We start from the raw sequence: 10,721 nt of genomic DNA on the forward strand, positions 1-10,721 counted from the left end.
TGGAATCTAAAATGAAATTAAAAGTGAATCACTGGGCAACGCATATCAGGGTGAAATTTTACATTTTTAAAATCATCAATTCATTAAATTTTTAAATAGGTAAATTTTTGTAACAAAATCCTATTAACTAGAAAGAAAGTAGGTTCTTAAAAATGTGCTGTTTACCAGTTTTATCTAATTTTATACTCGTCTACCTATTCTAATAATAATAATAGTATGGTTTTCAAGAATTTAATATTATAAAATTTATTCCAAAATCGACATATCTTTTCACTGTCTTAAATATTTTAAATGCTATCTTAGATTTAACATTTTTGACTAAAAAAAAAATTCAGTTAAATAAAACGTTTAAATATATGGCATATGGATTAAAAAGCATCTGTTATCTTACCAGTCAGTTTACTCAAACCAGTTTTTATCCTTAACATACTTTTATCCTTAACATGCTCCAAAAATGATGCAGAGTTTAATTATAATCATGACTGAACACATGTTGTTTATGTTGGCTAATTATAAAGTCAATAAAGTTAAAATAATTACATACCTTGTATAGACTTTATGGATGTTGATGATCAAAGAAAAGAAAAATGAAAGACGTTGGAAAAGTCTTTTCAATAACACGCAAGAAATGTGTGATCAACTTTACATGTTGTGAAAAAGAGAAAAATATCAAAATTACAAGGAATATAACTTCTAATAACTCACTTCACTCTTATTGTGTCACTCATCCACGATCTGTTAGAATTATTGTGCCAGTTTTCCGTCACTCAATATTTATGAGCCTCACAATTTTGTGCTTATGAGTGCCTTTGTTAGTACATCAACTCTCCTGTTCTAACTCTGACAGTACTCCAGTTGGATAGCTTTGCTTTCCACTTTATACTTATATGTGTCAACATGTTTGGCTCTTCCATGATATTGTGGATTTTTTTTCATACATATAGTTGACTGATTGTTCTCATAGATGAGCGTCACTTCCTTTGAAATCATCTTGAAGATATTGCATCCATACTGCCTCCTGTGCCGCACTTGTCAATGCCATGTATTCTGCGTCAACTGTCGATACAGTAACACAGTTTTGTTTCTTACTTTTTACTGACAGCCACTCCACATAATTTGAACACGTACTCTGAGGTTGATCTCTGATCATCTTAGATCACCAGGTCAGTCTGTATCTGAGTACCCTAGGAGCTTGGTTGCTTTCTTCTTGTCATATAGTAAGCCATATATCTGTGTACCATTTAAGTAACAAAGGATATGTTTACAGATCTCCAATGTTTCATTGTAGGTTGAGAACTAAATCTTGCAACATTTCCAACAGCATAGGCTGTGTCTTCATTGTAGATTTCCAACTGCTGATTGATACAACTTTTGGTTAACCAGCTAGCTTTCTTTAGTGGCTTTGGTTAATCTTGCTCCAGCATCAATTGGAGTTGATGTGGGTTTTAAATTTTCCATTTAGAAGTTTTTTTTCAAAACTTCTGCTGTGTATGCTGGTTGTCCGGTCCATATTTTCCCTGAATCAGGATAAGTAATTTTCACACCCAAGAAGTGATTTAGTTCGCCCATATCCTTGATGTTAAAACTTTTTGGTATTATTTTAATGAATTCTTGAATATGTGTCAGACACTTGCTTGCCAGAATGATATCATCAAAGGAAACAATAGCTATAAAGATGTTTCCTCCTGAAGATTTTATGTAAATGCAAAGATCATTTTCTAACTACTTGAAATGCATCTTTTGCTTCATTCCAACAGGATTCTTGTAATTGTTAAAGCAGCTTAGTCTTACTCACATTAAATGTTGCCATCCATTTATGGTCTGGAGGTCATTTTCTAAGGATTTTGCCATTCTTAGATTTGTGTACATCCATTCTTTCCCTCGTGCATGTTATATAGCTTTGTATCATCAGCAAATGTGACCATCTCAGACACAATATTACCAAGGAGGTCGTTTATGAATATCAGTAGTCCAAGAATCGATCATTATTGTTATGCTATTTGAATGTATGTCCATCAATGATAACCTGGATGGTTCTTTTGTCTAAGAAGATCTGATTTTATTTAGTACTAGCTGAACCTGGCCACGCATTGCAGTGGCTCAGTTTGTTTAAATGGAAAACAAACAAAAACAAAAGATAAAATGTATATTTTTTATTAGAAGGAAATTGTGGGGAAAATAGGAACAGCCTACCTTTCAAACGTTCTTGTGGGTTGGGACGAAAAGAGACCCAAGATGGCATCCATGAGGTTTTAACACACACAATCTTGGATGTTCTTGAACAATCTCGCAAAGTCGCACTACATGCATGCAAATTAGGTGTGCCAGGTTCCATAAAGCAGGTCGCTTGGAGGAGTTGGGGAGGATTTTTTGGGGACACATTGCTTTGCGTTGTACCAGTGCTTTGCTTTGCAGCAGACATTTTGAAACACATTGGCACATTGAGACGTGTGGAAGAGAGAAAAAGAAACATATTATTTGGGATACACTCCTTACAACAAGCTATTCTGGCATGTCGGCAGGATTTGACCCCAAGTTAATTCCCCTGTTTGATGGCAGCAGTGCTGAGCAGTTAGTGCAGGAATAGGGGGAAAGACAGACACAAGGGCATTTAAAAGGTAGGCCATTCCTAATTTCCCCACAGGAATAGTTTGGTAAACTGGGGTTTTTCTTTTTCATTATAAAAAAATATACTTATTTTCGCATCTATTTTTTGACAGGAAATATTTCATTTTTAATTGGAATTCATTATTGAGATGAGTTTTATTTTAATTGGAATTCATTATTGAGATGAGTATTATTTATATTTATTTATTGCAGACTATTATTCTCATCTTTATTAGTTGTTGTTTCACAACGTTTCGGCCAACTATTCCTCTGGCCTTCGTCAGGTGGTAATCGCGACGGATGGGAACTTTGAATCTCCTAACTGCATTCTCAGCAATCACTGCCATCTGTGGTTGTTGTCGTCTCACTGTGGCGCAGTTGATAGAGACGTTGAATCTCTACGGTTCCAGATGAAGATAGCGTTTTCAATCCTACCCAAAGCCGGCCAGAGGCTTACTTGGCCAAAACATGGGGAGACGACAACAACTACGGATGGCAGTGATTGCTGAGAATGCAGTTAGGAGATTCAAAGTTCCTATCCATCGTGGTTATCACCTGACGAAGGCCAGAGGAATAGTTGGCCGAAACGTTGTGAAACAACAACTAATAAAGATAAGAATAATAGTCCGCAATAAATAAAAAAAAATAATTTAAATAATGATAATGTTCATAAACATTTTGGTTCCTCCTCAGTATTATATTGAAATTCAGAAATCGAAAAAATAAAGTTCGAGTCTAAGCAATAGGGACGAAAAGAGATCCAAGATGGCGTCCATGAGGTTTTAACATATATATACAACTTACTAATAAATATACAACTTATTAATAAATATACAACTTACTAATCTCAAGAATTCCAGTAAATGAAGAAACTAAGAAAATATTTGTGAGGATAACAGTCCGAGAATAAATAAATAAATAGTCAAAAAATTACTCAGTTCAAGAATTTGAGTAATTCAAACATAGTCGATTGAGATTGAGCAAGAGAGAGAAATTTTATGGTACATGTCACATGATCAAAACAAACGTAATCGATATTATTTTTTGTTTAAACTGTGAATATGTAATTAAATGCGGAATGTAAAAACGTAGCTGAATATTTTGTTTCATTTTTAACAATCTATTTTAGCAAGCCAAATGGAGAAGTGAACACACAGACACAAATCACATATAAGAGAAAAACTCGCAGTGATAGAGAAAGAGAGAGGGGAGGGATGAATATAGGGAGTGAGTAAAGAAAAAACATTTTTTACGTATGGTTGATAATGTAGAATGTAATGAATTTCTGTGTCGCAATAATGCAACAACAAAAAAACAGAAAGTTGTAAATTAAATAATATAGAAGAAATAGTTGTTGAAAAAAATAAATAATATGTATGTCAATGACGCCATGTTTAAAATTCAGTAACCATTCATTTATGTAGTGAAGAATCAAATAAAGAATTGGAGAATTTCCAGAGCTCAGCCAATCAGAAGGAGCAGACTATGGTAAGGGAGATGTTATTATTTCTGAAACGGTAATTGCAAAGAATATGTTATGTCTATGTATCTAATAACTAGTTAATGGCAGTGCTATCCCAGTATAGTAGAAAAATTTAGAAGTGGTCCCGGTGTCAACTGGTAGCAGTGGGAGCAGTTAATATTGAGAGAGAAAAATAGGAACTCCTTCCTCTGGAGATGTTGCGATTGTGATAGTGTTGCTTGTTGGATGCATTGTAGCAATTTATCATCACAGTTGAATATGTTTAAAAGCTACATAAGATAGATGTTATCAATTTATATGTGGCATCTGTTGATGCAAACCTACGATACATTGATACAGAGGGGAATTTCTGCAGTCATTTTATTATATAGGAGATACGTCCAGTTATACTATACAATTTAATTTTCGTTAGCAGCCCTTTTTTTTTACATAGGTGTCACCACTTATCAAGGCCGAGCGGCCACTCAAGTATAAGGGTTAAAGAGTGTACAGTAGTCAAAAGGACAATATAGTAATCGATAGTAATGGAAGTTCGATAAATTTGTTAACTTAAGTGGAATGGCTCATCAGAAACTTGTTCACATTGGACTTAAAGGCAACCATATTGTAGACAGCTGGAAAGCAGGAAAACAGAAGAATTCTACAGGCATGCAGTTCTAAGAAAGAAGCTTTGATCATGGAATCTACGTTTAGGTTTAGGCACAGATAAAGAATGAGGGGAATTATTGATAGTGTTTTCAGCTAGACGAGTGTTTCTTGTCAAAGTTTGGCAAGGGGGGACCATAGATTGAAGCTCAGTCAAACACTTTCCATGAAAATAACGATAAAGCAGAGACAAACTCGCAACATCTCTTCTGTGAGATAGAGGTTGCAGCGAAGAGAAAAGGACATGTCCCACCAGGCTACAAAGTCTATTTTGAACCCTATCAAGACAGGATTTAAATCCTTTCTAGCAGCTCCTGCCCAGATGTGGCAACAGTATTCCATCCTTGAACGTACCTGGCTCTTATATAGATAGAGAAATGCATCAGCAGTGAGATATCTACTAGATCGATAGAAGGATCCCACCATTTTTCCAGCGGCCTTGGCAACAGATTTGATGTACGTATTCCATTTAAGATCAGGAATAAAGTTGAAGCCCAGAAGCTTGTCAAAACTTGAGGCCTCCCCAAGACAAGAGCCATTCATTTTAATTAATGCCAGATGGGGATCAGAGCATTGATGATGTAAAGATAGAAGCTTGGTTTTAGATGCATTAAAAGTAACCAGCCACTCCTTTCCCCATTGTACGATGTGATCAAGATCAGAGGAGAGAGAATCGGAGAGAACTTGGTTGTTTACTGTCTTAGATGTGCTACCAGAGATGGTAGTGTCATCAGCATAAATGTCTACAAATGATGTAAGGATGTGATTTGGAAGATCATTAATATAGATCAGAAAAAGAGTTAGGCCCAGGATGGACCCCTGAGGGACTCCAGCATTGATACTGTGAGCTTCTAATTTTTTAACCTATCAGAGAGAAATGATTTAATAATTGAGAAGACATTTCCAGCTATACCATAACTGGAGATCTTGTGAAGTAAACCTTTATGCCATACCCTATCAAAGGCCTTTGATATGTCAAGAGCAATTGCCCTAGAAAGGTTGTTTCTGTCGAGAGATTTGCTAATCCTGTGAGATATAACTGTAAGCACATCTGCTGTAGATCTAGCAGAATGGAAACCATATTGTGTGTCACTAAGAAGGTTATTTTTGCTGAGATGGTTGATTACTTCTCTATTTAACACAGATTCCAGCAACTTACTCATGACGCACAGGAGACTTATTGGCCTGTACTGAGAGGGGGATGAACGATCACCTGAATTCTTAAATACAGGGCATACTGATTAGATTTTCCAGGGTGATGGGAAGCAATTCTCCCTAAGACAATGTTTAAACAGTTTTGTAAGTATGGGCGCTAGTTCAGGTTGAAGTTTTTTGAGTACTATAATTGGAATACTGTCAGGGCCGGTTGCTTTACTGGAGTCAAGGTTTTTGATTAGCTTCGCAACATCATGTAGATATTTGTATATCACATAACGTGTTTTCTGATACAGGAGGAAATATTGGGGGTTGGCGGCCTTGGTTGCAAAGGGTAGAATTAGCTGCAAAGTTCTTGGCAAAGAGTTTGGCTTTGTCTGATGCTAACGAGATTAACTCAGGTCCATTGATGATAGTTAGGATAAAGCACATGCTTCTCTTCAGGATTCTGTTTGCTATTTGCCAAAACTGGTGGGAACCAAGCTGCTGCTCAGCTACTTTGGACTTGACGGACTGAGCATATTATAACTCTCTTGCGTTCTTTATTACTTTCTTACAATGGTTGCTGGCAGTCTTGAAAGCGGCTTTAGTTTCCATACATCTATTATGTTGGAAGCAGTGGAAAAAGTGATTTCTGTGTGCAATAGCAGCAGCACATTCTGGAGGAAACCATGGCTGGCTGGTAGGTTTTTGCTGGAACTTTTTCGAGGGTATGAAACGGCCTATACCTACAAGTAACCATTCTGTCAGGTAATTTTTAAACATGGAATGCTGAGGTAGATCCGATATAAATATATGGAAGCTATCCCAGTCAGCCATAGTGTATCGATATACTGTACGATGGTGAGGTACGTCTGAGGACTTATTACATTTCATTTTTATCTTAATTGATACAACTGAATGGTCGGAAGATCCAAGAGGAGACAGAACAGAAACTGAACATAGTTCAGGGCAAGTTGTGAGAAAAAGGTCTAGGAGACTCGCATACTGGCCGTCATTTTCGGGTACACGGGTGAGTTTGTCAACAATCTGAGTGAGATCATAAGCAATAGAGAAATCATTACAGAACCTCCCCTCATCATCGGCAGTCTTGTTTGAGTGGGTCAACCATTCCACATTGTGAACATTGAAGTCTCCACATACGTGAATGTTAGCTGAAGGATAAGCTTAGAACTTGGTCTATTTTCTCAGATATACTTTTAAAGATAGTAACTCCGCCGTTAGGGGGGGGGGCGATAGAGAGTAAATATAAATGCAGTAGTGTAAGCAAGTGCAACCCAGAAGCACATATAAGGTCTTCTCTGGAGATGTCTCTACCACATGGAAAGCCATCTTTAATATAAGGCACATATTCTATGCCCATGGCGATCTTGGGGGTCAGATTTGGAAGTTAGGTTAGAGTATCCCTTAATTACGAACTCATTTAGGGAAATAGTCTGTCCAATGCCAGTTTCGCTTAAAAATAAAAAGTCTGGTTTAGTCTCCTGTAATCGGGCTTCAACCTCTGGAAGGTTAGAACGTAGACTCCTGATGTTGGAGAAGGAGACATGGTAGTGGAGGATCTACATTGGAAGTTGAAGATCCGGGTTTAATTGTGTATTTTTTCTTGAAACTTGTCATGATGGAATTTTGGAGTTTGTGGACTAGGTCATCAGACTTGCTTAGAGCAGGACAGAGAGGGGAAACTAAGAGAGAAAAAGAAACAAAGAATTTTTTTTTTTTTAATTTTGTGCCAGACTTGGATATATTGAGGGCTACAACCTTGGCTTCCCCCGCTTTATCCAGTGCATGGCATATGTGCTCAGAGAGGACTTAAAATATCTGCAGTAGAATGGCATTGCCTTAATCCGTACTGTTTATCAGAGAGAAGATTAGCTTTTAAGGTCTCAAAGATTTTAGCAGAGAGGAAGAGGAGACTGATGGGTCGATAATTGAAAGGGTCAATCCTTTCACCAGAATTCTTGTACACTGGTACTACAGATGCCATCTTCCAGCTGTTAGGAAGCAAGATTCAGCAAGGCATTTGTTGTAAAGTGTGGAAAGTATGGGGGCTAGCTTAGCTGAGCATTTCTTGATTAGTATAGCAGAGATTATCAACTAATTCAATTTCATAGTAAACAAATATAACTTGGTGTCGATACACACATTCAATTTAATATTCTATATTAAAAAAAATAAGCTTGTACTCTGTTAATGCAGGAAGTTTTTCAATTTAGCAAATCAACAACAAAGAAAGTAGAGACAAATAACAATTCTATTTATTACTAAGATGATAATTTTCAACATGGATATGTATCACTACATCATGATAACCACTGTAATATTGCATAACAACTGAAAATGATTTTTTGTAATTATTTAACACCTGGAGTGTATAATTTCTCTGTGTAGCACCAACTAATATGTTGATAAGGGATTCTTTTTGTCCCAATATATTTGTTGCTGTGATTGTTGTTTTTCCTGTTCGAGATTCTTTGATACTATGGCTATGTTAAAAGAATGGATGGGAATTCTTGTGTTAATAGATATAGAACAACTGGGGTAGCAGGGTCAGCACATGGATGAAGATCAAGCAAAACATGGGAGGAAGTGATGAGGAAGGGCTTGATATGCTAACATGTAAAACAGGAGTTGATAATGAAATAAGATTATTTGTGTTCTCAGGTGGTCAATAAAACACAAAAGAAATGTTTATCTCTCAATTTTTTTATCAACATTAAAAAATTGGTTGCTGTCTTATTCCTTGCTACTAGAAAACCTCTTGTGTGACACTTGTTTGCCCCTGTGACTAGTTACACTACAACAACCAACTCTGACCGATTTTTTTTATTATCTCTATCAAAATCACTTTATCTTTTATGGCATTTTTATTCACATCACAAAGATTGCTTAAATTTAATTGCATATTTTTCATGTAAACAACACTTTGGAATGGATGAAAAAGCTAAACTTTTTTTCACACGAGAAAATCTCTTCGAATTGATTTCCTAAAATATTGTTTCATTTTTTATTTTCATCCTTACAACACAACAGTCATCCTCATTTGTTCTATCGAATAACGTAACATCATCACCATAAGACTATGTATATCATTTATGTAATACTGTTTATGTTTCATATGTTATTAGCTGTTAATAAATGTAGTAAATGTATTTCTTCTATTTTAATGCCCTCTAAAATACAGAGCCATTATGTAATAATGACATTCCCAACAAGCCAGAATAAAGTGGACAGAAATTTGCATACAAAGGAAAGAATACATTTTCTTCAAATAATGTTTGAATAAATAACATTTTGTTCTGCATTCATTGTTAACAGAACCTGATTTCTTTTTCAGATTCTTTCATCCATCAAGCCTAAACTACCAACAATTTTTGGAGAAAGGAATTCAAAAGAGTTCTGGCTACCTTTAAAACTCTGCTTATCCAAAATATTTTAAATATGGTGGTGGGAGACCATCTCGGATCACTGTGATATTCATCATTATTATTAAGGGAGGCTGCATTATTTTATTTTATATAGATTTTGAAGTTATTTCAATTTGGCTTGAGTAATTGCTCAGTCCAAAATAGTGGGAAAAGTTCTTTGTTAATCTGTTTGACTAATTTTTCAAAGAAAATCAATAATCAATTGGAGACTTTTTTCATACTTGCAATATTATTTCCTTTAAATATTTTTTAACTAAAGAAATATATACTTACTAATTTTCTGGGAATTTGAAAAAAAAAACGCTTGAAAGATAAAGATATGTGATCTTTAGCAATAGTTAAAAAAAACAATGGAAACAATGATTATTGTTTTTCATGATAAAAATCCAGACAATAAAAAATCTATATTGTTTGTCCTGAAAATTTTAATCATCAACTACAATTCTTTTCATAAAGAAACTCGCATTTATTACAAGTTTCACTACTTACATAAACAGAAATCCAATAATGTGTTCAGCTTGGTGCTATATTTAATATTAACAAATGATTTCAACTTTGCCATGTTTCAATTTTTAAACATTTTGAAAAATATTTTAAATTGTTTGTTATCTCATATTTTTAATAGGCATTATCACAATTTGTTTAATTTATTATCATTCAAAACAAAATGTTTAAATATGTTTCGATTCTCACCTTTGCTTAGGATTGTTACCTCAAGAAATATTACAATAAACATTTTTGATTACTTCTACCAAAGAGGTTATCTATTTAATCAAATTTGTTATAAAGTTTGTTTGTATATGGCCTTGCATCCACATTGCTTGATAAATTATCACCAAATTTGGTAAAAAATATTGGTCATGGTTTAACTTTGAGCTAATTTAATTTGGTGAAATCTAGGTCAAGATCAAAAGTCACACTTTTGGCAATAACTTGGGTTCATTGTAGAAATTCACTAATGAAGTCATATCTTACATTATTTTGAAAAGTTTGATATTTTGACAGAATTTCAATTGTCAGGCAGAGGTGTGCAGTCTCATGATTGATTTCTGTTCTTGTTGCAATGTATTTTTTTTATTATTAAATCAGAATATCTTAAAAAAAAATTATTTATAATATTACAGACTTGGTGAAAATTACTTTAATTTTTATTTTCGAATTTTATTTATTAAAAATGTGAATATTGAGTTTTGCAAATCAAAACTGCTGCAGTTTCTTGAGATAACAATTCTCACTAAATATGCAAACTTGTTATCGCATAGAAAAGTTTAATAAATTTTTGTAATTGAATGAGTCAGATCCATCTTTAATAAACTTGTATCATAATTCTAATTTTTTGTTGCAGAACTTTATCCTCCATATCTCGAATGGAGGTATATATGGCTGTGAAATCTGTTGGGCCA

The 10,721-nt window shown here is 34.6% G+C and overlaps 1 protein-coding gene across 2 annotated transcripts in view; it reads left to right on the plus strand.

Moving 5' to 3' along the window:
* The window catches only part of LOC145255735 (selenoprotein N-like), a 369,827-nt gene extending 359,760 nt beyond the window's left edge, over positions 1 to 10,067 (plus strand). For both annotated transcript variants that reach the window (XM_080114352.1, XM_080114354.1), the window contains one exon: positions 9,228 to 10,067. In XM_080114352.1, the coding sequence (XP_079970478.1) occupies positions 9,228 to 9,303 (76 nt within the window). In that variant the 3' untranslated portion in view covers positions 9,304 to 10,067. The remainder of the gene's footprint in view (positions 1 to 9,227) is intronic.
* The last annotated feature ends 654 nt before the right edge of the window (positions 10,068 to 10,721 follow it).

This window comes from Euprymna scolopes, chromosome 31, assembly GCF_053919585.1.
Source record: "Euprymna scolopes isolate OS-2025 chromosome 31, ASM5391958v1, whole genome shotgun sequence".
NCBI classification, from domain to species: Eukaryota; Metazoa; Mollusca; class Cephalopoda; order Sepiida; family Sepiolidae; genus Euprymna; species Euprymna scolopes.